At 33.0% G+C, this 27636-nt stretch overlaps 4 protein-coding genes across 4 annotated transcripts in view; 3 read left to right on the plus strand and 1 right to left on the minus strand.

Annotated features, from left to right (window-relative positions):
- Window positions 1-6671, plus strand: part of LOC114937169 (uncharacterized) — a 48202-nt gene extending 41531 nt beyond the window's left edge. The window contains 3 exon segments of the mRNA XM_085488391.1: window positions 388-1259; window positions 4988-5270; window positions 5504-6671. Of these exon segments, the coding sequence (XP_085344517.1) occupies window positions 388-1259; window positions 4988-5270; window positions 5504-5694 (1346 nt within the window). The 3' untranslated portion in view covers window positions 5695-6671.
- A 2824-nt stretch (window positions 6672-9495) lies between these two features.
- Window positions 9496-15279, minus strand: LOC114937170 (uncharacterized). The gene is made up of 4 exons (XM_029310595.2): window positions 14940-15279; window positions 13669-13896; window positions 12226-12433; window positions 9496-11417 (listed from the first exon to the last, which is right to left on the minus strand). The coding sequence occupies exons 1-4, from the start codon at window positions 15007-15009 to the stop codon at window positions 10886-10888; spliced, it is 1038 nt and encodes a 345-aa protein (XP_029166428.2). The 5' UTR covers window positions 15010-15279; the 3' UTR covers window positions 9496-10885.
- A 4023-nt stretch (window positions 15280-19302) lies between these two features.
- LOC114937176 (uncharacterized) lies at window positions 19303-25707 on the plus strand. The gene is given in 8 exon segments (XM_029310601.2): window positions 19303-19399; window positions 21501-21589; window positions 21938-22126; window positions 22816-22905; window positions 23587-23755; window positions 23899-23947; window positions 23949-24377; window positions 24379-25707. Coding segments are annotated over 7 exon segments (1632 nt in total). The 5' UTR covers window positions 19303-19399; window positions 21501-21513; the 3' UTR covers window positions 25009-25707.
- Window positions 25708-26260: 553 nt separating this feature from the next.
- Window positions 26261-27433, plus strand: LOC114937177 (uncharacterized). Its single transcript, XM_029310602.2, has 3 exons — window positions 26261-26370; window positions 26515-26796; window positions 27067-27433. Exons 1-3 carry the CDS (start codon window positions 26298-26300, stop codon window positions 27429-27431), a joined length of 720 nt encoding a protein of 239 aa, XP_029166435.2. The 5' UTR covers window positions 26261-26297; the 3' UTR covers window positions 27432-27433.
- The last annotated feature ends 203 nt before the right edge of the window (window positions 27434-27636 follow it).

Consider the following 27636-nt stretch of genomic DNA (forward strand, 5'->3'; position numbering starts at 1 on the left):
TTTATATTACTTGGCTCAGGTATGAAGGGTTTGTTCTTTATTACTGGTAAACTGGTGCAATAAATTAAAGTGACACAAGTATAGTTTGTTTTACTCTAACTTATTGCACCAGTGTACATTAATTCACCAGTGCAGCAATAAAGAACAAACCCGAAGAGTATAACTCATATTCTGCGCGAATATATTGGGTTTATTCTTTATTACTACACTCCTGAACCAGTGCACACTAATGTAGTAAGTTAGAATGAAACGAAATATACTTGTTTTATTCTAACTTATTGCACTAGTTTAGCAGTGCAGCAATAAAGAACAAACCCATTGCATCAATATCCATTAGTTACCAAGTGCAGCAATAGAGAACAAACCCATGAAAAAGGATATTTGCAGGCACGACGAAGGGAATTGCCGATATTCAACAAGTGCTCCGTAGCAAGTTCAGCAAGATAAACGCCGGCATCAGGAAGCGGAAGGCTCTTAGCGTGACGGAGGTGTTTCCCCCGCAAAAGGACAACGCCTCCAACTTTTACGTGCCAAGTCCACTCACCTCGTCGTCGTCCAGTCAGACCTTTGAGGAAAATCGTTACGATTCGAGCGAGCCCACATCTCTTCCACCTTATCCCTTTCACGACAATTTGGAAACCCTGGCGGAGAGCAGCGTTCCGAACTCACCTCATTGTTCCGGTCCTCTTACCGGCAACGGCGACGCCTTCACTTATTCCCAAGACAGTTACGAGCAGAAGGATCTTTACGAGAATATGATGTTTTCGAGATCCTCGCCGTCATCCTGCTGTTCGAGAATTCGTCCCGTTCTTCAACGGAGCAATTCAGAAAACCACGATGCCAGTGTGCAGGATCATTCTTATGAGAATATACGTTTCCAGCGTCAAACCGGCAACGATCTGATTTCGAGTCCTTACGCAGGAAGACATCTGGCTAGAAGTAATTCCGAGACCAGAGATCACTCGTACGAGAACGTGCATTTCCAGAAGAGCAGTAAGACCAGAAATCAGTCGGAACCGTCATTCGAAGAAATACATATACCCAGAGTGACACCGCGGAAGAGGTCCACTGACTTCAAAGTCGGCGAACAGGTGAATAATTACACGGGCGAGGCGACATTGAACAATAGTAACAAGGAAGATGCACCGTGTAGTCTGGGTGCTGACAGGAGTCCAGGTAAAAGGAACCCGAGAAAACACAACAGCAGAAGCGTCGCGAATATCCCAAGTTCTTCGGGCGCAAATTTGAAGACTTGGCAAGTAAGTAAATCTCAATAATTTAAAAAAAAAAAGAAGAAATGCAAACTGAAAAATTCTCATTTTATGAATTTCCTACTTATACGCTGTTCTAAAGTAGGCATCAATAGGATCCTATCTTAAGAAGAAAATCCTTTAAAAATTAGTAAATAGATTAAGAGTAAGACATGAAACCTAGATCATGAACGATTAAATTTAAGATTCTGTTATACGTTACTTATTCGTGAACACTTCTCTTAAGTAGGTGGCATTCAATTAAACACATTGTTTATTGGTCAATTGAACACAGGATTCTCTGATCGTGCTGATTACTTTAAGCACCGGTTAACACGAGTGATTCATGTGTCCAATCACACTGTGTCTAAATGAATTTCTCGCCTTTTTAAATCGTTCATCTTCTGTTTTAAGTCACTTATCAAAACACTTCATTTTTTCTAATAAATTAAAATCAGTGATAAATACATTGTAAATTGCAACACTATATTTAAAATTAGAAAGAAATATTTTTATCGGCTCTCAATATTAGAAATATAAATATGATGTTTTTTAAATCGGCCAACAGAGCCAAAGCACGAAAAATTAATTATTCGGAACTATATCTCTTGGTTTGAGATCACTAAGTTCCATATATAAATTAATCTCGAAACTTACATATGGAGAAATAGGCGCGAAAAATATAGGTCCGAAAAGTCGCTGAAACGGGAATCGAACCCGCGTCTTTTACTTTCCGGGCGACTGCTTTTACCAACTAAGCTATTCAGACTCTTTCGATCCTATATTTTTCATTTGCCTTTTAGTAGATGTTAGTAAATAAGGCCGTGATTAGGCCAAGACGTGAATAAAATCAGAAAGAAATATTTTATCGACTCAATATTAAGAATATAAAAAACGATAAACGTTTCGACTGTACGACAGTCTTTCTCAATATCCTAATAATATGTTAAAAAATTAATTTAGTCATTTCGACATCATAAATAAATACAACAATTATAAGATTATATGACGAACGCAGTACAAAATTCATGATTGTTGGCATGAGTTAGAGCGTCAGATGCTGTTATAATATGTAACGACACTGTGAACAAATTAATATATCCGCTCAAATATTACAATACATTTAGATTTTTAATAAATAGTATTAACTTACTTTTTTGTCAACGAACATAACACCTTTGTTAAAAAATTATTTCTTTCTACTTAACATAATCACAATGTGTACTTTTTTAAAAAACAAATCGATATCTGTATCTTACAATGTCGGCGCGCTGTATATATACCCAATTTTTAAGATGACGTAGACAATTTTTTTAGAATATCATAATAAGAACCGTCAAGACGCTCGGTGTCCTTTTTTAGGTTGATACTGTTGTTTTCTTCTTTAATATACATATATCATTTCTGATATCAACCTTTTATAATAATTCTTTTCATAATCTATCTCATTTTCTCAGAAATCAATAATAGACTGAAGTTCCTTATTGTTAATAGATTAAACAAAGAAATGACTCAAGATATAAATAACGAAATCATAAATAATGACAATAATAAAAAATTCATAGCGATACCTTATATTGAAAGAATCTCGGAACTAGTAGCATCAGAATTAAAGAAATCAAATATAACAGTAGGATACAGATGTCTAAAGAAATTAAACAGAGTCATAAAAACGCAAAAAGACAGAGATAAGCTCCAAAATAATTCGGGGGTCATATATAAGATTTCGTGTAATAATTGTGATGCTACATATGTAGGACAGACGAAAAGACAATTAGGTACAAGAGTAAATGAACATAAAAATAATATTAGATTAGATTCAGCAAGGCACTCGGTGGTTTCTGATCATATTGTAAAATTTACACACAATTTCAATTGGAACGACACAAAAATCCTAGATTATGAAAAGAATTATTATAAAAGGTTGATATCAGAAATGATATATATTAAAGAAGAAAACAACAGTATCAACCTAAAAAAGGACACCGAGCGTCTTGACGGTTCTTATTATGATATTCTAAAAAAATTGTCTACGTCATCTTAAAAATTGGGTATATATACAGCGCGCCGACATTGTAAGATACAGATATCGATTTGTTTTTTAAAAAAGTACACATTGTGATTATGTTAAGTAGAAAGAAATAATTTTTTAACAAAGGTGTTATGTTCGTTGACAAAAAAGTAAGTTAATACTATTTATTAAAAATCTAAATGTATTGTAATAGTTGAGCGGATATATTAATTTGTTCACAGTGTCGTTATTATAACAGCATCTGACGCTCTAACTCATGCCAACAATCATGAATTTTGTACTGCGTTCGTCATATAATCTTATAATTGTTGTATTTATTTATGATGTCGAAATGACTAAATTAATTTTTTAACATATTATTAGGATATTGAGAAAGACTGTCGTACAGTCGAAACGTTTATCGTAACTTTTGTATAGTATGACGTAAATTAATAAATAAAAATTTTTCAATTAATAGCATATAAGCTCGTTAAGTTGGCCTTTTATTATATCACATATTTTAATTGTATACGAGCCGAAGTTTAATTTATAAAATATATATATATAAAAAACGATTTAAAAAACATTATATTTATATTCATATTTTTTATATTACTTGGCTCTGGTATGAAGGGTTTGTTCTTTATTACTGGTAAACTGGTTCAATAAATTAAAATGACACAAGTATAGTTTGTTTTACTCTAACTTATTGCACCAGTGTACATTAATTCACCAGTGCAGCAATAAAGAACAAACCCGAAGAGTATAACTCATATTCTGCGCGAATATATTGGGTTTATTCTTTATTACTACACTCCTGAACCAGTGCACACTAATACAGTAAGTTAGAATGAAACGAAATATACTTGTTTTATTCTAATTCTCTCAATATTATGAATATAAATATGAGATTTTTTTTTAAATTAGTGATCTCAAACCAAGAGATACAGTTCCGAATAATTAATTTTTCGTGTTTTGGCTTTGTTGGCCGATTTAAAAAACACATACTATATATATTCATAATATTGAGAGCCGATAAAAATATTTCTTTCTGATTTTATTCACGTCTTGGCCTAATCACGGCGTTATTTACTAACATCTACTAAAAGGCAAATGAAAAATATAGGATCGAAAGGGTCTGAATAGCTTAGTTGGTAAGAGCAATCGCCCGGAAAGTGAAAGACGCGGGTTCGATTCCCGCTTCAGCGACTTTTCGGACCTATATTTTTCGCGTCTATTTCTCCATATGTAAGTTTCAAGATTAATTTATATATGGAACTTACTGATCTCAAACCAAGAGATACAGTTCCGAATAATTAATTTTTCGTACTTTGGCTCTGTTGGCCGATTTAAAAAACATCATACTATATTTAAAACTATTGTTGCGACAATATAACGATATAATATGGATTATATAAAAAAATATACGGATTATATAGAAAAATCGACCGCTTGTTAACAAAAAATATTTAAAGAATTTATAGAATGTGCTAGAAAAAGAATTCACTTAACAATCTATGTTAAGAGATATATTTTATAATATATACAATCTTTTTACTTCGAGAATATAATTTTTTTCAGTGTAGAAAGAAAGTTAGAAAATGTATAAAAAATTGACATATTAAAATATATAATTTTGCTTCGAACACAAATGTTTACTAGACATTTGTCTAAATTTTTTTCCAAAATTTTTACTTTGATTAAACACGACGTACAATTTTTTTAGGGTACTCAAGATGCGGATGAAGGCTTGAACACGGACTCGGAACTCGAAGACATCGACGAGGCCGCCGAAGGCGAAGAGTCGCGCTTTTGTACCTTGCCGAGACCCAGTAAGGGTGGCGCTTCCTTCACGATATTGACTGCTAGATTTCTCAAGGGTCCCGGGCACAAGGGACTCGGCTTCAGTATCGTCGGTGGTACCGATAGTCCTCGCGGAAATATGGGAATTTACGTGAAAACCGTTTTCCCTAACGGCCAAGCCGCCGATCTAGGCGCTGTCAAGGAAGGTAAAGACTTATATTTAATATCTTAGTTTCCAAAATCAAAATGAGAACATTTTTTAGACAGATGACTTTTTAACAATAAAGAAAAATATTTTTTTCTTTTTTTTCAATTATATTTGAAATTTAATTTATATATTTGAAATATTATTTATCCAAACTGAATTTTAGTAAAATGTTATGAAACCCTTTATTTAAATACGATACAGATAATATTTTGCAAAATTTACTGTTTACAGGGGACGAAATTTTATCGATAAATTCGAAACCTCTTCATGGCATGACACACGCTGAGGCCATCGCTGAATTCAAGTCAGTAAAGGCTGGGGACGTTGTTCTGCATGTAGGACGTCGCGTGAATAAGAAGAAGAGAGAATCCTTAACTCTGGCTCCGGTTAATCCTCCTGCTCCGAGACAACCCGTCAAGTGAATTATGACGTAAAAAGTTCCGATGATGAACGATTTTTTTTATATACCGAATGTTTTTCTAAAACCTTTTCTAACTATTCATAACATAGCAATATCGATAATTATTGCTAGCAATAATACCCGATAAATCGAGGTAGATTATTTATGAATCACTTCCGCTTTCTCAACTTTCTGTTTTGTGAGGCAAATTTAAGGGTCAAATTTCCACATCTTAGATTATAATTTTATTTCTTGTTTTTTTTGTATTTAATTAGAGTTTTCTGAAAAAGCGCAGCTGGAAAAAACAGAATATGTAAGCGAGTAGAGACTGAGATTCGATGGAGTATGGGATGGCTTAAGTGGTTGCCTATAAAGAGGAAGGTCTTTAGGATCGAATCATGATAGGGTCCGGGTGTTTTTCCTCTGCTCGGAAAAATGCTGCTTCCACTATATTTGTCTCACATCTTCGGGATTAAGATTTTAAAGGTGAGAAGATATAAAATTATCTGCTCATATATTTGTGTCCGTGGTAAGTTTCAATGAACTTATCAAGAGATTCGCTGTATATATTTAAGACAAGAAGTCTGCTAGGACAACGATACCGTTTTTATGATCGCGAATCAAGGCATTATCAAGAGATTTCCGCTTTATTTCATCGATATACAATAAATGACCAAACTGATAAATCATTAAAAAAGCGACTTATCAATAATAAGTAATGTGTCTAATCTGATATAATCAAACGGTGACGCGGATGTTGTCGAATCAAAACATTTTATCGTGTACAACGTGGTCGATATCTATTCGGCTATTTTAAATATATATATCAAACATTAATATTTAACTCATAATTCATCGTCTAATACTATTTAAAATTATTTAGAGGTACTTTGATGTAACGAAAAATCAAGCTTTCGACTTTTCTCACGGTTTTTCATACAAATATACATACGAATAGAAAATCGATGAATCAAACGAATAAATTTTTACGGAATATTATACGGACCATTATCGAATATACTATGCAACGAAGTCCTCCAATTAGTGTGATAGACGATTTATTTTTGTAAGGTAAAAAAAATATCTGCGATTTTTATGTAATTATTAATGACGAGCAAAATGAGACATTTGTTATTGACATGTGTGCAAAAATCAACGAAATGAACGGAATTGATCGAAATATCAATTTTATGACAAGGATTATCTTCAATGGCCTGACCTGACTGATGTTTAAAAAAATGATAAAAAGGGGCAGTCGAATTTTTATATAAATTTTTTATTTTTTTAAAGTATAATAATGAGTGGACTTTTCCTTATTCAATCGTAATATATCATTTTTAACTACTATTACACAAATGCAAATATTTGAGAAATTTATCACTTTTTAATATTATTATTGTATCTACATTTTTTTTTCATAAATTGCTTTTGCAATTAGGCATACAATTCTCAGGATACCCAAAGTCCGAATGTTATCGCAGAGTTAAGAAACAGAATTAATTTTTATTAGCCGTAGACTAACGAAGATCGCCCAAAGATGAAGCCCAAAAATATTTTTATTACAAAGACGAAAAACGCATATATAAAGAAAAGCGCATATCTTTATATTATATACATATATTATACATATACATACATACATATATATATATATATATATATATATATATATTTTCATCGAAATACGCGTTTACTTTAAATAGAAGCAACATAATTATTAGCATCTAGTCGATCTGTAATATTTTTTTGAAGTTTTTTTATAATTGCGACGACGAAAAAAACATAAAGTAATTATACACACATATATATAATATATAGTATATATATATATATATATATATATATATATATATATATACGGTGATATACATATATATTTCTTATATCGATTTTTCAAGATGTAACGAATTGTATAATCGATTAATAAAATATAATGATTAGTATTTAGGATTGCCGCTAATCCAAATGACACATTGCTACATTGCGAATATAATGTATGCTCTGCAAAATAAATGAAAACAATTAATTCCGGAAGTATCTCTTCCATTTATATTAATAAGTATAAGAATTTTAATAAGTAAATACTTAATATAAAAAAAGAAAATTTAGTTTAAATTTTTCGAAATATGATTAATGTTTGTCAGACATTCGACATTCCACTTAAAATAGTTTGTATAATTGTTTTATTTTAAAGACGACACACACACACACACACACACACACGATAATATCCTACTTTTCAATATCAATTAAATAAAATGTTTTCGCGAAATATTTATAAGAATGTATGATAAAAAGATAATTCAGACAAATTTAGAAATTAGCTTATTATACATTTAATGAAGAAAAGATTTTATTATCTTAATTTTATTTTCTCATTATATTTGATAATTATTTTGAAAAAGTTACACCTCTTACGAATAATTTAGCTGTAATCTGATCTAATCTATTCATTTTGTACTTTTAATATTTTTGATATTGTTTCACGTAAAAAATATGGAACCATGAATAATTAATTTATGATAGATTGTTGGTTGATTTTTACTTTAATGATATTGAATAATCAAAAATTAACAAAAATTAAATAGAATAAAATTTTTTAAATTATATAATTTTTTAAATTTACACATAAAATTATACATAAAATATCTTTCTTATCTTAAGTGAGTAATCCAGTAACTCGTTGGATTTTGTTTTGCACGGAAAATTTTGTAACAATTTTATTGATTTAAAAAACTTTTTTAAATTATATTTATAGTATTATTATATTTTATTATTGTATTATTTTTTTACATGTGAATGAGATAATAAATATTGTCCAATTCACATTGTTTTAATATGTTTTTTTCTTATAAATATATTTAAAAAATTTTATCTGATTGACATATACTTACTGATTCAAATATAAACAAAATTTGGTAAAAATTTTTACACGAAAAATTTCGTCTAATTTTATTGTTAGATATAAGAGATATAATTCGCTAACTGAAAGGTATAATTCGCTCATGTGTATATAATTCCAAGACAACACAACGCAGCTATTCTTCGTCTTCCAAACTTCTTACAATTAATTAATTAATGTCGTCCTTTGTAATTGACCCTTTTTAGATCGTACGATCGTCGTCGTATTAAATTTAAGTCATACGTAAATTTTACAAAATTGTATAATTCAAATATTATTTACAGAAATTTTGAAAAATAATGTAGAATAAATTTATTTTTTACAATTTAGCTTTTTTGATTGTATGGATATTTAGAAAAATAAATTTTAATAATTAATATATTAATTCTTTCTAATAAAATTACTTTTAAAAAATCAATTCTTGGAAAAATATTTTTTTAAAAATTTTCCTCATTTATTTATTTAATTGGTAAGTATCTTAGTAAGCGTAATAAATAACAAGAGATATTAATTGTTCATGTTCATATAATCGAGGAAAAACTTTACTAAATAATGAATAAATGTAGGAATTAAATTCAAATATTAAATAACACAATATTTTAAATTTATTGCAGGAAAAAAAAATATAATTAAAATTATTAACTAAAACATTAATAATTTGTTACTACATTTTTCTTCTCTATAGTCTCTATTCATTATTTCTACATAAATCGAAATAAAACAAATTAATTAATTTTAAAAAATAACAAATAAAATAAAATACAATTTTTTATTGCAAATTATTACAAAATATTGATGTAAAATATATAAATATAATTATTAATATAAATTTTATAATTAAAAATTTAAACATAGTTGGTTCTTATTTGCAGATGGCGTTAAAAATAATTATGCAAAAAAAGGATTAAATAAAGAAAGAAATCCCTCGTCAAACAACTTTTATTCAACTTTTAAGCTACATAAATAATGTGCACAAGTATATAATTTTACTCTAGCATCGCGTTGAGAAAGAATTTGCGCATGAAAAGTACATGCAATTTCGTAGCAAGTAGAGGAATCACATTAGCTTCTTATCTCGTTCTGTATATTTTAATTTGTGGTATTAATTCGGAGAAATTAGTAGCGATAATTCGCCGCGCGCGAAATAACGGAAGATTAAATAATGATGCAACGATTGCGTTGGCATGTAATTAATTTTTTTTTTTTTTTTTTTTTAGTGAAACCTCTGTATCTCGTTTGTGTCTTGCATTTTTTATGCTTGGTATATGCGCGCAAAAAAATTAAATAAATATACACAGAATGAAAAACGCTGGTTGCTTATGTTTATTGAACGACATCTATTTATCGAAATTCCACGTGTGTCGTCGTGCGTGATTTTAATTCCTCTTTTCTATTTTGAAGATAAACGAATCGCGAGTTAACGCGATTCTGATTAGCTGTTTTTTTTTCGCTAAAACCGTATAGCGGATCGAACGTACGTGTAATCAAGAATTTATGAGCAATTATCGCGAGAAGATTAGTATCGTCCCGAGAACAGCAACGATTTTCAAGTGAAATCGGGAGCAAACACGTGATCACCAACACGAGAGATCATACTAACGGGGCTGGGCGAGTAAATACAGCTTTCACGAAATCAAAATCCATCTGCGATGAATCCCAGTAACACTCGTCGATGTATTAACTGATAATTAAGTAGAGAAACATTAACCGTTATTGTTCAGTATACCACAGAATGGAATAATATCGCGAACAATAAGGGAAATCGCACTTTCCACTTATTTTTTAAAATATTTTTGTCTAAAATTTTGCTCTAAAATAGGCGCCAAAAGGATTCTCTTATCAAAGTAAAAGAGAACTGTAGAAGCATTTTATAATATAAAGCTTGTGAATTATTTTCTCAGGTATTATATACATAAGTAGCTGGAAGTCTTCAAGAAACAATCAATAATAATTCTTTATTGGTTTCTTATCGTATGGTCTGATAATGAAAAAAATTTTATTTCTTTGCTTTTATCGATCACGATAACGATATTAATTGCTCTACTTTCAAGATATTTATATTTCCGCTTTTATCAGTTCAATTATTGCGTAGATTCCCAGAATTCTATCTATCTTTGCATGGATTGACAATATATATATTATCACGATCGTGCAATCGTGCAGATTTAATTACCGGTAACCAATTGTAGACTCTTCGACCAGCAACAGCCGAACGAAGCGATCCTCTTTCCTCCATCAGCCCAGCTACGCGTGCATACGTACAAGTAGTCTACGTGCGGCATCCTAAAGCTCTAAAGGTGTCGTCGAGTCGTCAGATCTCATTGACGTGTTGATGAATGTTGTACGCCCGTCCTCCTCTCCTCGAGTCCTTGGGTACCACAACCCGATGCTGCGGCGCGGCGACTTCCGCTTCGAGTTTCCTCTTGGTCTCCTCGGTCGCGTTTCTCTCGAGCATCAAATCGGTCGGCTTTGAGTAGACGAAGGTGGTCTCCATGCCGTTGGACTGGCCGATGGTCGCCGAGCCCTTCAGAATGTTGTCCTGGGCGCTCAGCAGCTGCTTGAACTGCTCGTCGCTCTTTTCGCTAATTTGGTCGTCCGCCATATTACGGGCCGATCTCGAGGAATCGAGGGTTCGCTGCTGATGATCCGGATATTGAGGTTGCGGCCCAGGTTCCTTGCTTGTCAGATTCAGCTTTGGATTGAGATTGAGACCCAGCCATTGGGTGAACATTGCGATACCCTGTTCAGCGCTGGCGGACACCGCGGCGATCAACTCGTCCGTGTTCAAGCTGTCGTCTTCGTCGTCCGTCGTGTCGGCGACGGGTTCCGTCGTCTCCGTGATGCTACGTAGGATTTGTTAAAAAGAAGACGAAATTTTGCTGAGATTAAGGGGATCCTAAACATCGTCCTGTTTTATCGATAAAACATTTTTGCTCACTCTTTCCTTTTTATTGGTTTAATAGAATAATAAATGCTTTTCCACGATTAAAGTACATATAAAAATAAAGCGCGAATCTATCGATTTTATGTTAAACACAAAAATTTTTAATTTTCGCGTTTGGCTCTTAGTCGAGATGAATATGGAGTTTTACAAAAATTTTAATTTTAATTTTTTTGTTTTAGCATAAAAAATTTTTTTGTTTTTAAGATCAAATTAATAGGTTCCGGCTTTGTTTCTATAAGTACATTAATATCATGGAAAAGAATTTATTATTATATTTAATCAATAAAAAAAGAGTGCGCAAAAATGTGCTTCATCAATAAAATATCATATTTGCGCACTTTTTTATGGATTAAATAGAATAATAAATGCTTTTCCGTGATTAAAGTGCATATAGAAATAAAGCGCAAACCTACTGATTTTATGTTAAAAATAAAAAATATTTTTTAATTAAAAATTAAAACAAAAAAAATTTTTAATTAACAATTAAAATTTCTTTGTTCTTAACATAAAATCGATAGGTTTTAGCTTTGTTTCTATATGTACATTAATCATGGAAAATAATTTGTTATTCTACTTAACCAATAGAAAAAAAGGCTGTATAAAAATTATCGTTTTACCGTAAAACAGGATGGATTATCTTAATTGTACGTTTTATGATAGTATAACATAAGCTTCCGGACGGAGAATATCATAGAGATACTACTTACGCGGGCATTTCCACCTGCCGGACACCCTGATGGAAGTTGAAGCATCCCATGTGATAAGTGGCTAATGCCCTGTCCAATAAAACCGGCTCGATTGCTACGCAACCATCGTAGCCACCGATTTCGGATTGCTTCACCGACGTGAATCTCGCGCAGATTTGCGCCACGTCTAACAGGAGGTTCATGCACGTCGGTTTATTGGCCGCATTCGCTGCAAAAATGCGGACATTGAAGGTTGCGAACTCAATTTTTAGCTAGATGTGTGAAAGTGCCAAATATAAAGACAGAAGAAGATTAATAATTATGTATAATAACATACGTTTATATATGATTTTCTATTTTCAATTTTATTTCAATTCTAATCCTCTGTAACCCCATATAACTTTGAATTTACATATATATCTGTATTTTTAAAATCTTAAATCTTAATTTTTTTCGTCATAAGATGACGTAACACCCTATTGTTATCAAGGACTTTGTTTATAGTAATTTTCTGTTTCTCACACTAGAATGCATATTGTTCAAATTTATTTCAAAATCATAAAGTGCTTATTTCGTACAAATATTATTGATTCTTTTTTTCATTAGTTTAATATATATAAACAAGAAAGGATTATATAATAATTATAAAGATTTCTAAATAATTACTTTTTTTTTATTTTTATGTACTTAATAATTTTGTTGTTATTTTTGCATAATAGCTTCTATGTTACATCAAACTATAGAATATATCGAATATTTTTGATAATATTTGTGTTTGTTTTCTTATTTGTTCTATAATATTATAGGTCTAAAATATAAAAACTAAAACTTTGAGCAAAAAATTTGAAACAAAAGAATATTTCTGGCTGTAACTCGGATATTTTTTTGTTAGACTCGGACAAATAAGAACTAATATTATTTGCTCAATAAATATTGTTGATGATAATACTGATCTATTGATTGATTAGAGGAAGAGAACTCTACATTAAAAAACAAAGAGAAATTTTCCTAGGAAAAATTCCTATAAGAAAATTGTGTTCTATAAAAAATCCTGTTCCATAAAAAGATATTTTTCTTCACAAATAAGGTACCAGAATGTAAAAATGTTTTTTAAAATAAAATGTCCAAAAGTAATGTTCATCTCTATTTAACTTCAAATGCAGACTGTTTTACGGACTTCCATATGTAAAATTATATTGTACATGTAAATATTGTGACTTCAAATATTACAAATCTTTTTTATAATAAAATGTTTACAAATTGTAAATTATATAATTGTTAATTTATATTCGAAAGTTATAGAGAGTCAACAGGTTTCATTTGTGTTAATAATCATATCTAATTTATGTTAATATTGCATTTGAATAATAAAGTTAGATTTATTTTGACATTCAATGCAAATGAGACTCTTTATCTTATTATAATTGTTAATTATTATTATAACATTTTTTTGTGACTACTTGCCGATCCTTATCGTCGCATTGTGAACGGGATTATCGCGATAAGACAGGTTCAAGGACACATTCTGCTCCTTCTGCCTGAGATTGATGCAAACCGGGCCACCTATATCGATCGCGGCTGTCAGATTCAGGTCGACACAGCAGAGACAACCGGAAGTCTGACAGAGGCACTTGGATTGTGACGTGGTAGATCTCGCCTCGACCTCCGGCAGATCCCACGAGAGCAGGGTCTCTGAGGGCAGAAGACAGAAGACACACGTGGCGATGTGCATGTGGTGCTAGAGATAAGAAACTCTCGCGTGAGCAGAGAAACTCGATGCAGAGAAATCGGAACGAAACGAAAGTCGCCGTCGATCGAAAGTCAAATGGAAGCCGAATTTCTACGCACGTTTCACTGCGTCGTAAAAGTTTGCTTTGGAATCTCTCTTTTTCTCGGACATGATGACGAATCAGGCGACACTTAAAGCATTTATAGCCCACAATAGATACTACATGTTAGATTTAACTACATGTTGGGTTTTAAATGTGTCAATGTGTGGATTTCCTTGGCAGACTTTCTCGCCGGACCGAGATACTGATGAATGAATACTGATGAATTTTAAGAACAGTTGTTTTAAAGATAAGATATAAAGACAAAAGAAAAGCTTAAAGTTGATTGTATCAGGTGAAAGTAAAATTAAAAGATTTATTTCTTAATTTAAATCTTTTATTCAAATGGATTTATATGAAAGGCAATTTTTTGTTTACTTAAAGATGAATAGATGACAATATATTTAAGGTTATTAGAGATTGTAAATACTAAGTGAAAAGTAGTAGTTTCTTATGAGCTTATTCTCTAACAAAACAGCAAAATATAAAATACGATTTATCTTTAATAACAAACTTACGACATGTAAATAAATTAAACATTTTATTTCCCATGGTAATAAAGAGTAATAAATTGTTGTGCTTATCAGATGATTGATTCCCAAAACGATGGCAATCGTCCCGATGAGAGAATAAAGTAAACATGCCCCGTGCACCCGTCTTCCGAGCGTTGAAGTCTCCGACGCGCGACTGTCCCCTAATAGCACAATACAAGTATGTTCGAAAAATATTCAGAGGATATCCAGAGTACATTCGAACATCTTAAGGATGTTCTCTGAACGTCTTCGAAATATATGTGCTGTTAGAGTCATCCGTTTCCGCGCGAATTTGAATTTTCGCATCACCAGCATAATATAAATTCAATCGAATTTCATTCACAGCGCGTTCCAACATCAGATCCAAGCTCACCGAGCAATCCGGCGGACGCGACGACCGCCAGCGTGATCATCAGCACCAAGATCGTAGCTCTCACAGCCATGACGCGTCTTCTCCAAAATTACGTTCGGAAGATCAAAACGGGGCGTTCGACGGTGAACGATCCCAATAAGATCTCGGATGATCTCAGGATGATCTCGCGCGTAAGCCGGACGGATTCACTGACACGCGCGACTGCGGACGAGAGGAATCTTCGGAGATCCTGCCCGGCAAAGAAGAAGCTTAAATCTGGACTCGGGGTACCGGTACCGCGGGTGTCGGATCGCCGACAGGTTCGGCGGTCGGCATGAAAACAGAGGACAGGATTGGTCGGGTACGCCGAGACAGTGGGGCACCCTGGGGAACTGGGCATCGTCGACGCGACGCGACGCGACGAGGGAGCAAGGAACCTCATCTGGGTGACCGGGTGACCTCCTTCCTCTCTCGTCAGCTTGGTACCAGCACGACTGGGGACTCGGCCAATGGCGCCGCGCTCTTAGGGCTTCGAATGAGGGGACACCTGGCCACTCTTGGAGGATCTCATTATCCCTAGTTCCTTTTTGGAGGACGGTAATCTTGATGGTTTTTAACAAGATTGCCGGAAGGCTTTGACGATCTTAAATAGATCTGTAATTTTTGGTTTCGAAATTTCGTCGAAAGCGGAGAGAGAAGTAGAAATGAGGAATTTCCTCTGTTCTCTGGAAATTTCCTCCTCAAGGATTGTCATCATCGGGACATCTTTACGCTCTCGCGCGCGTAATTCTTCACCGTGAAGAAGAAGGCGTATATGCGTTCATTAAAATGTTGTCACAAATCTTCTATCCGCGATAGGATCAAGATCGGAAGAAGATTGGGAAAAATATTTTCAGTTCCTGTAAATAACCGTGTCAAGTTCGGCGAGGAATTTTTGTAAGATTGCTAAATGTTCTACTTTCGAGTTTAATTATCGACATTACCGGCTTCTTGCTCCTCTCTAATGTTTCTATACGCGTTACTGCGCAAAATTTCCGTGCAAAATGCAAGGGAGTACTTTCCAACACGCTCAACAAAAGCTCCTCGTGAACGTTTTCTAATTTAATAACACGCTGCCGGAAAGATTTTGCCTTTTTCTTTCCTACGCGAGAACTGTCTCTCTCTTTTCTCGGCTTTCACCGTTTGAAAAAGAATCACGATCGACCGTCTATTGATTTGCTGTAAAATCACTGAAGATTACGGCCCATTGATTACACTTGCGCCTTCTTTCTTTCTTTGACAAACACGTAGACGAGACTCCAAGATAAAAAATGGAGCAAAGTGTGCTGACTATTAAAATGGGTCGAGCAAAAAGATATTTCTTCCTTAAAAGAAAGGATAATAGATTTCGATTTGTTATAATAGTATAAAAACACACTTTTTTCAATTACTATAGGCACGTGAAGGCATTTTTGTATCAAAGACGTATGTTGGAAAAATTGTATTCTCGAAATAAAAGGATTGTATAACATTCCTTTTAATAGATATATATTTTTAAATGTTTTTAAAACATTTTCTAAAATGAAGAATATATTTATTGTTTAACAAACGGTCGTATGTTTTTTTTTTTTTTTTTGTTTTTTTTTTTATGCGAATCATTTATTTGTCAATGATTGATTTTAAATTATTAGACAAAGTTATTAAGTGTTTCTAAAAAAATGAACGACTTAAGAGAACTATATTAACGATTAAATAGATGTGTAACATAATCTAATTTAATCGTTTAGGACCCAGCTCTTGTGCTTTACTCTCGATCTATGTTATATGTATCTATGTTTGTTTAAATGGTCTTTCTTCGTCTGTGTGCTGTAAAATAAATCCCATTTTGTCTACATTTTTTTAAATTAGGAATATCTGATATTAATTTTTACAGGATTTCCTTTTTAATATAAAAAAAATTTTTTAAACGCCTATTGTAGAATAAAGTATTTAAAAAAATGAGAATACAATTTTTCAATGAACAAATGAAAAGAGACGTATACTGTCTATGTTTAATAAAATCAGGGGATGAAATTGAAGATTAATAAAATATCTTTTGCGACCTCAAAAAAAGCAGCAAAGAAAAAGATCGCGATTTCCCCTAAGCGATTAATTCTTATATAATTATATATTCAAAAGGAAGCGATCTTCTCCCGAAGCAATCGGGTATTTACTCTGTCGTCAATCATCGCATCAGGAAACGATTATTGGTTAGATATTATAATTGCACACATCACGAGACGTCAGTGTCACGAACACGCGATTACTCCGCCTTATAATCGCCATGTAAATCTAATCGCGCCGACAAGCGCGACTGCACGTCGGAACTGTCCGATTCTTTCTTTCTTTTTGTTTTCTTCATCATCGATGCAATAGCAGGACGCGGAAATTGGAGGCGCGCAGCATCCCATTGATGATGATTATTCCATGAGGTATTACGTAAAAACTCGTTTGTCTCCCGCACGCGATCGGGATGACCTACATATTTGTGGGTCGTTTATGTCATTCGTCGACACCTTGGGAAACTCCGAAAATCGAATCGTCATTTAGAATAGTGATGAAATTTATTCTGTTGATTTTAGCGCGATTTTTAATATGAAAAACGCTATCATTTCCAAATATGTCAATTATAGACATTTAAGAGTTCTAATGATGATAGCGGTAGACGCCATCGCTATCGATGACCTGGCTGGGCGTCAAGTGAACAAATATTAACCAAGGTGAACCACTACTTTCTTCGACCCACTAACCGGAGAAAGGTCCCTCCTTAACCGCCGAAACACGATTCACGTGGATCGCTTCGAGAATTCCACGAGGGGCAAACGAACGAATGAACGAACGAACGATGAACAAGAGCCAGCATTAATTTTGCGCTGCACTCGTGTCGTTCCTCTTTCTTCTCCCGGACGAGACAAAACTCCCGCGGAGAGGACTGAACGTGCACGAAAGTAGGCCTTCGGTTAGAATTTGTGTCGCGAACTCGTCGCGTCTCGCATGAGTTTATGGCTGCGTCGCCAATTGATTGTATCTTGGGTAAAAATTGAAAACTACGTTGGAGAATTGAGCTTATAATTCGACTGACGATCCATAATACTCGATACGTTTATTTTCAATTTTTTCTTATAATCAGATTGTGTGTTGTTTTCTTTATATTTTTTTTTATTGTTTTATGTTTTATTTTATTTTATCTTTTTATAATTTACTTATTCCGTTATTTATAATCAAATAAAAAGAATTTAGTACACATATATCCGCACGTTAAAAATACAACACAAAAAGAAAAAAACGATTCCTCAATGAGTTATGGCTTATTCTTTACTTTTATACTCAACTATAAATTATCCTAATAAATTCAGTTATATAACAAATCTGCAAAAGATTCAAATAATTTAAAAATTTTAATAATTAACAATTCCACGTAATCTGCCTGTATGATAATATAGATGTCAAAGCAATCTGCACGTACTCTGCGAATAAAGAATGGGTGTCACTTGCGTTGATTGTCGATGCATTGCAAGTTATCGAGGCGATTTAAAATTAGGTTAGGTTTCTCATTCTACAGGCTGTACAAATAATGAATAAAATAATTAACATCTATTTATAGTACATATAATAAGATCCAATACTGATTGAGAATCGTGACATATATCCAGGTAGAAAGCGTATGTCATTTTGACGTCTAATTACGTCATTCGACGTCATATTTTAATCTAAAAAATATAACTTACAGAACTTTAAAAGATCGAGAGATATATTAATATTAATTTCCTCTGGACTTTCGTTGTAGAGGACCTTAAAAAATGCTTTAATAAATATTTTTCACACATTCGTGAGATATCCCATGTATTATTTATTATTTTTAACACAACGAACCATATTAAACGAGTTTATTTAAATAAGTGTACCGCAAAAGTTGTCACGACCTGTCGCTTTTTTCTGTCGGAATCCGGAAGTCTGGCTACTGTGACACTCCCCTCCCTCTCCCTTCTTTCTTTCCTCCCCACTCGCGATTATCACGCGGATATTTTCGTAGGAAGTTGAATCATTCGGGAACATCTTCATTCATCCGCAAGCATCATGGAATCTTTGAGGTACCGGTTTGAAGAGAGATGGAAAGCCGCTTTCATCGTTGAAACGACGTCCCTCGTCGTCCATCGACGAGGCGCGACCGAAAAATCGGAAGCGAACGACGATTGGTGCAAGAGTCTTGCCCGCGGTATCTCTGATTTACCTAGAGCAGCGCATTAGAATGTTTAATAATCCTAAGGCAGCGGCCTGCGAGCAGGCCAGGTGGTGGTCGACCTGACCGACTTTTAAAGAGACCTTGGGGGGAGTTGGGCGGCATCTTCAGTTGGACATTGGCCTCCGTAAGACGAAGAGTCAGGGAAAAAGAGCCGCAGGGTGCACGGGAGAGCACGAGCACGCCGCCTCCTTGGATTTCTTCTTCTCGACGATCTCGACAGGTAGGTAGAGAGTCACGTATATAATAAAATCTATCCTTTCGAGGATTAAAAAACTGCAAAAAAACGAAATTGCGATAAAATCTTGTCTAGCAGACCCGGAAACTCTGAGCACTCTATTCAAATACGGCACTCTTAATCTCTTTTCAAGTGTTGGTAGAGTTAAGATGTTCCTCATCAAGTCACTAGGATTGAGTTTATATGTGTGGAAAATGGAATTGCTTATATATTTCTCTGGGTAGATTTCCTCCACTTATTATACAAAATTGATAATAATTTTGCTTCATATTTCAAGAAGTTATATTTTAACCATTTACAAATATTAATAATCTACTATCCGTTGTACTAGTAGAATCTGACAAGAGTCAAATTGACACGCAAAGTTCTAGAAGTAAGAACCAAATTGGATCTAGCACTAACACTTTTCTTTGTGAGTCTTCGTTTCTCTGGGCAAGATTTCGAGCGGAATCGATCGATCGACTTTAGGAAGCGTAGCCCCGATTCCATATCTTCAGTCTTCTTGGCCACATATGTAACGTGTTCTATAACGGTGACACGAATGTGTTTCTCCCGCGCGTGTAAAGGTTCACGTTTCCTCGATAGAGTACCACCGAAGTCCGCCATCGAGTCTCGAGTAGCGCCTCTCTGACGTATGTATATGCGTCTTTGACCGTGACCGGGATTTAGGTCAACCGGTCGCGGACGTAGAGAGGAACTCGCGTTCGAGGCCGGAAGAAAATTTTTTTTTTCTTCTGAAATAATTTATTTTGTTATTTGAGAAAAAAATTAAAAATAAAAATCTTAACGTCAAAGAGCAGAAAGATTCAAAATTATTCGGTCTATCTCGACGATTGACGAGCGGAACGAGTGTCTCTATTGTTCGCTGACGATAACTATGAGATAATTATCGGAAGATGAGAGAAAAGAGAGAAAGAGAAAAGGGATACGCGTTCAATGAACTTTTTTAATGTGCGCTTTGCGTGACAAGTTAAACACGCGTTGCGTAAAATTGAGGAGTGATGATCTCAAAAGTCGCTCAGTCGATGAAACAAGTTTTCGCGGAAAATTTGAATCTAAAACATGTGTATTCAAGTTAGATTTTTCACTAATATTATATTTTTCAAAAAAGACTTAAATAGATTGAAATTTTGTTAATCGATTAAGCAGTTTTTTGAAAGAGATATCTCGTTTTCTGATTATGTGTATATATTTTATTTTTCTTATTAATTAATATTTATAAAACATTTCTTACTAATTATTTATAATTGTAAATCGTATAATTTTTATTATTACTTAATACGTAATAAAATTTGTAGTTATTAAGATTGATTAAATTATTGTTGCGCTACAGAGTTATATTTATTAAACAGAATATTGTTAAAAAATTTTATCGACTCGACACACATCATATTAATCAACACACCTTTGAATTTTGGACCACAAAACTAGGCGTTTTCTAAATTTGACATCTAAAGGATATCTGATTGTCGGTTTATGCGCTTACTAATGATAAATTCGAACTATCAGTGTATTATTAATTTAACATATGTTTACAATAATCATATACTCATTACTGTGTTTTAAGTAAAATAGATAAATCTGCTATAGGTCAATTATATTATAAATTTCAGATATAGAATCTGTCCTTCGATTTAACTTCAAGTTTATCTTAAGAACATGTTTCATAAAATCCTTTGTATTGAAAAAGACTGTCGTACAGTTGAACGTATACGTGATTTATTAGTCTAACATTATGCAATATATGGTTTTTAATCAAAAATTATTTAACATCCTAAACAATCTAACTCGTTAAGTTGGCCTATTATTGATTAGTTGATTTTATTAAACTATTTTTTGCGATAAGATAAATCACGTGTATTGGCAAATCAATCGCAAAATGATATTTCTGGTGATGATTCAGAACTGACTTGTATCGGTTTCTGATGTTTGCGCCAACACGCGCGTATAATTCTTGTATTTTTCACAATTTCTATTTTTTTTAATCGGAATCTTTCAAAAGATTGGAACATGCCGTCACACGCGAAACGCTTTTCAAAATGTAATATAGCATGATTGCGTTGCATGTTTTTGCCATTGTTTCTAGAACGGGCGACAGGATGCGACTGTCGACGATTTTCGAGCTGTTGCTGATCCTCTTGCTGGTGGCATTCGCGGCTTATGGTCGAGTAATCGGTAAGGATAATTTTAAGTATAATAAAATTTTTTAATGATTTAAAAAAAAGAATAAGTTTGAGAATAAATAAGATAAAGATATGGAGAATATAAAAAAATAAGCAATAAAGTAAAAACACAATTAAAATAAAAATAACGTATAAAAACAATAATTTTAATAAAAATTTGAAAAAAGGTAGATATAAAAATTTGTTTAGATAACACGAACAATACAATTATACTTTATTTTTAAAAAAATTCAATTATATCTTACATAAAAAAAATAATTTTTTAATGTTAATTGCAATATTATAAAGAAAAAAATTAATAAAAATTTCTTTTTTTGTAATATTATTACAATATTCTCAGATCGCGATGAGATGACACATCGAATAGCTCGTGCCGCCAATAGCACGAATAAGAGCGGCGACATGGGTCTGTCAACGATGTCGTTGAAACAGGCGACCGATAGCGTGAACCGATATTGCACTTGTAATGAGAACATTTGCAACTGCTGTCGGGACTTTCGCATACCGGTTGTGCAGCTGAAAGGACCAGGTAATTATCGCGCAAGATAGTAAAATATTATATTGCATGAAAAATGAGTGTGTAGCGGAAACGTGGACCTGAATGATCGAGTTTGTTCCATCATATTATTTTATATGTGAGATATTTACGAAATATTTCGACAAACTTTTGAGACGCATTCCTCAAATCAAAGTAAAGAAAAAAGTTGACATATATGCATAGTCAAAAATAAGTGGAAATTATAGTAAAGCAAAGTTTATGTTAAGACCAGCCATTGTTTGACAAGAATTGTTGAACTATTTTAAAGGTTTCCGGATTATTATAATGTCACAAGCATTAATAATACGTTGATGTAGTATCTATAAAATCTATCCATATAAAAATCTAGCTAGTTTTCAATCAAATTACAGCCATTTTGAGCATTTCTTATGAGTTATTTCTGCTTGTTTATCATTATTTATAATAATAACATTAACATAAACTTTGTTTTACTATAACTTTGTAACCACTCATTGTTTACTATGAGTATATAAACATTTTTCTTTATTTCTTTTGACTTGAGAAAATATACCTTAGAAGTTTGTCCAATTTCGTAAACACCTTGTATATATTACGATAAATAATTCTTTTTAAATTTCTTTTTTATAATAAAATATATATTATGCTACTATTCTTTTTCATAATAAAGAAATTTTTCTTTCTGCATTTGAAATTCGTAGGTTGCGCTTCGCTACAATATCTAAAAGGTGACAATTTGGCAGTCCAGTTGAGTTTTGGCGACAACATATTAACCAGCACGATCGTTAACGGTACGTTCAGTAACGGTAATGATTAACAGTTCTTTCCCCACCATTTTTGTCGATTATTTCGTCAAAATCAATATATATATATATATATATATATATATATATATATATATTTTGCCAGGAATTACTTATTATAGATTAGATTTAAATGGTTTATAATCTAAAAGCATTTCTTTATGATTTTATATTACGTAATGTTAATAATATTAAGAACATTCTTTTATATAAAACGTTAAATAATTATTTGCAGTAAAATAATATAAAATAATTCAAAATAATTTTGTTTGCATAATATAATAAATTATTGATGGAATGTTACTACAAATTAGAAAAAAACTCAATTGTGTGTTTTGCTGTTTAAAAATTTAACATTACATATTTTATAAAATAATTATCAATCTGAAGTGAAATTAATTATGTGAACAATTTCGAAAATATCGATATCGAATATGTCTTTTTATTTTAATGGTTTTAATTTACTTATATTAGATATGTTATTTTGAATATCGCGTAACATTTAAATCATATATTTAAGGTACTTTTGGTAGCACATTTTCGAATAAAAAATGGTTTACTTTATTTTTTATGTATAATAATCTATATATTGTATAAATAGATGCATTATAATTATTTAAATAATAAAAATTAATTTAAGATATATCGAGAAAATATTATGAATTTCAGGGAAGAGTCCGAAACCTGTATGTGTTCCCTTACCGGGTGGTTTCACTAAATTCTGCGGCAGAATTTATTCCATCCAACGCGACGCGAAGAATCACTTCAAAGCTTGCCTCGGTCTGGAATTACAGTCAACTACCGAACTGGAAGCCAGTCTTCGCGTCAGTTGCTTCAGGTACTAGCGATTGTTGTCACAGATTTAATTTTTATTTTATTTTAATTTTAAAGAGAAGAAAAATCACGTTCAAAAAAAATAAAAATTTAATATGCAAACTATATTCGCAAAAACATTATTATAAATATATATCGTGATTTTAGATTTGGTCCAGACGGTTTGAAGCTTCGACCAGCCGAGCCACTTCCGGATAGTTGAGGCGGAATCCGTCGAGGAGGACGATGATGACGATTTCTTCGGCTTTGGCTCCGATGACGACGATGAAGAAGAAGACGAAGAAAGGCCTTCCTTCAATTCTGTCCCGGATGCTTCGGGAACGAACGAGCCGCAAGAGTCAGATGACGACGATGACGACGACGACATCTTGGGTTTTAGCGCTTTACTAGATATCTTCACCGGCGACGACGATACCGCCACGAAAAGACCCAAAGTTACCACTGCGGCGCCGTTGTTGGAATTCACTATACCGATTATAACGCGACCTACAACCTCGACGTCGCTAGAGGATCCGGAATTGTCCAATATTGAATCGGAAAATAACGAAGAAGAACACGAAGACAGTACTCAGGAACCCGGTAAAGTCGTAGACGAGGAAAGCACGGGATCGACTGAGAGTAACGCCTGAGAATAATACAGACGAAAATCAGGAACTGGTTGTCACGGAGGCCTCCAACAAAGTTACGTATCTCGCGAAGCCTAACAAGGCGATCACCAACAAAGTGAAGAAGGGAGTCGTTGGCGACAAGAAACCCAGCGTGACGTTTACTAATATCAATGCAATTCATGATCCTGAAAAACCTGTGAAAAAACCCATCAAGGACGATGAAGACGATGACGTCGATGATATTTTGGACGATGATGACGATGAGGATGTCGACGAAGATGATGACGAAACACTTGACGACGATGACGAGGACAAGAATGATGAAGACGAGGATGAAGACAATGATGATAAATTAGATGACGAGAAGCACGAAGAGTATGATATTGATGATGATGAAGATGATGAGAAGGCTGAGGATCTCTCCGAATTGGACGATGACGATGACGATGACGAAGAGGAAGAGGCCGTATTGACTGCTCTTATGGATGCCGGCAAGAGTAGGAAGGACAAGGGGAATGCGACAAATGTCGATAAACATGATAATGAGGATTACGATGCTGAATTGGACTTTTTGGGCAGAAAGCATTCTAATAAAACTCGTCAAAGCAAACTTGCAAGGCTTCCAAGTGTACAGAGATCCAGTCAGTAGGATAATTCGGAGAAAGCTTGTCCTTCTTATCTGATATGGATTCGCCGTTCCGACAAAACTTGAAGCGTTTTGTCAGATCAGCGGAATGTTCGTCAAAATTTTGGTGAATTAATATACATAATTGTGATAGCGTCACTTATTTTTTAACAATAAAATTATAAAAGTCTCTACGTTTCTCCAAGTTTTGTACTAATTGTAAATACAAATAATGCAAAAAAATAAGATGACAATAATATTCTAATTATTATTTTCTATTATTATTATTATTAATATTATATAAAAAATCATAATTTTGTAATATAAATTAACTTTATTGTCGAAAAATAAGAACGGCTTACTTCGCTGTCACAATTATCTCTTTACGTATAGTTAATTTTGTATTTATTAAATTGTATGAGGAGACTGATGCAAGATTCGACAGAGCAAAGATGGAAGAGCTTTCTTTCAAGAAAGCTCAAATAGGTATTGTGTGAGATTCTTTAGAGTATAAACTATTGAGAAAATTTTAATACGAAAATCTGAAAGAGTTTACACATAATAAGACAGAGACATTTGTTTGTGACCTCAGCCATAATAATTTGCTCGATTAGTTTAAGTTTGTTATTTATTTAGAGCAAAGAAATATTTATGATTTATGTATTTAAGTTATTTATTGATACTGTAATTAAACAAATTAAATAAAAATATAACTTACGTTTATTTATGCGTCTTCTATTCTTTTGTTTCCGTATTCAGTTTTTATCAACTTTTTATAAACATAAATTATTATTAAGGAATGATTAAATGGAGTATTAATCTGAAATAATTTGACTCATTAACGCAATATTAATATATCTATTTTTATACTAATAAGTAGAAATAAATACCGGCAAAATATAGTAAATTAATTGATTAATTATTGCAATATTATTTTTAAATCTCATAATAAACTCGTTTTTGGGACAGCGTAATGAATCCCTAATTGTCTGTTTAACTTTTATTTTTATATAGCCATATTCAGATTCAGTTAAACATTTAATTATCTTATCTCAGTTTTTGAAATAAAATTATGTAGCGGATTGTTTTCTTGATCGATTGAAATAAAATATTTATGAGGAAAAGGGATTTTTTTGTCCATTTGATTTATGTCGCAACGATTTGCAAGTGTACCGATCTTACCTTCTAGGGAAAGTTGATGCATAATTAAAGAACTTGACACCTCTGAGCTTCTTGGTCCAACGTATCCAATTCCCAGTCTGCTGTTGGCATCGAAGCGTGAAGGTTGTTTATGTGAAGGTTGTCATCCAATAATGTTAGTCAAATGGGTTTGCGTGTCCTTCCTAATCCTAATAGTTCGGGACGTTACTGGGAACCACAATATCGGTGAGAAGAATGAAGCAATCCTTGCAATTAATAAAATAATCTTAAGATTCAACGAGAAAAATTGTTAGACTACTAAAGTTATAAATTTACAAATTATATTGAAACAAAATGCGCATCCAACAAAGAACATCAATTTTCTTTCAGATGTATCCAAATATGACATGGTGTACTATGACCCGAACACACAATTGGGATTAAAGGGCAAATTGGAAAATGGTCGCGACCCTTTGCCTGGGGTTGCTTTCCATGGCGTAAAATGCAACTGCGAGAACGTCACGTGCAGTTGTTGTACTGGCATCAATATAACCACCTTTAATTTTGATCGTCACGCTTGTACCAACTTCACTTATATCCCTGAAGAGTTTGCCATCAAACTCAAATTTATAATAAACGAGCAGGTACTTCTTAGCACGGGTGCTATATCTGGTGAGTGATTAAATTAATTATTTTCATATAAAATAAATAAAATTAGAGAGAGTCACACACTTTAATTTTTTATTTTCTAAAGTTTAAGAAATATCTCTCATGGAGACGAGAGGGAGAAGGTAAAAAGTAGATTAATTTTATATTAGATTTTCACAAAATTTGTGATGAGTGGACTCTCAAAAGTGTATTTGTTTTAAACTAATTATTTTTAAATATTACTAATTATTTTTAAATATTACAATTTTTATGCATTTGTTATATTATCTCTAGCTAAAAATCCGCCACCACTGTGCTTGCCTTTCTATCTTCCCTTCATATCCTTCTGCGTGCGCTTCTTCGACATCTACACGTCTGGAAGAAATCTGCACGCGTGTATTGATTTCGAGACTCTTGTGGTGAGGTGGCCGATCCTAATCTTGCATTTCGATTGCGTGAAAATTGGCGCGGACGGGGTCTTTTGGATGAAGCCCGAAGATACTGACATTGAGCTTCAAGCGGTGAAACCGGCGGAAATGGCAGGACCGGAAGTATATGACGAGGTGAACTTTGAGTCGGATCCCACCGAGCTACCAAGCAATCAGAATTCGAGTTTGACACCCGAACAGGAAGATAATATCGGCCAATTGAAGCTATGATACTTGTACAATTGCATAATTATATACTATATGATGTTATTATTATAATATGTTCTATATATAAATAAATTTATATTTATTACAATTAATATGTTATTATAAATATATACATGCAACTATTACTTCATATCTCATTAAGACACACTCTTATATTAATGATAGACAATGTCTTCGAAAACTTTGCCATCATAATAGCAATGAATCA

The sequence above is a fragment of the Nylanderia fulva genome, unplaced genomic scaffold (genome assembly GCF_048542155.1).
Source record: "Nylanderia fulva isolate GAGA-0341 unplaced genomic scaffold, ASM4854215v1 Scaffold69, whole genome shotgun sequence".
NCBI lineage: Eukaryota > Metazoa > Arthropoda > Insecta > Hymenoptera > Formicidae > Nylanderia > Nylanderia fulva.

What these genes read in the sequence shown, in the direction of transcription:
- LOC114937170 (XM_029310595.2), bottom strand. Translation starts at nt 15,009, where the DNA reads ATGGCTGTGAGAGCTACGATCTTGGTGCTGATGATCACGCTGGCGGTC. An exon ending in CGCGTCCGCCGGATTGCTCG is followed by an intron (nt 13,897 to 14,939) that starts GTGAGCTTGGAT and finishes TTCTGCCCTCAG; the next exon opens with AGACCCTGCTCTCGTGGGAT. An exon ending in CGGCAGGTGGAAATGCCCGC is followed by an intron (nt 11,418 to 12,225) that starts GTAAGTAGTATC and finishes AATCCTACGTAG; the next exon opens with CATCACGGAGACGACGGAAC.
- LOC114937177 (XM_029310602.2), top strand. Translation starts at nt 26,298, where the DNA reads ATGTTAGTCAAATGGGTTTGCGTGTCCTTCCTAATCCTAATAGTTCGG. An exon ending in TACTGGGAACCACAATATCG is followed by an intron (nt 26,371 to 26,514) that starts GTGAGAAGAATG and finishes ATTTTCTTTCAG; the next exon opens with ATGTATCCAAATATGACATG. An exon ending in TAGCACGGGTGCTATATCTG is followed by an intron (nt 26,797 to 27,066) that starts GTGAGTGATTAA and finishes TATTATCTCTAG; the next exon opens with CTAAAAATCCGCCACCACTG.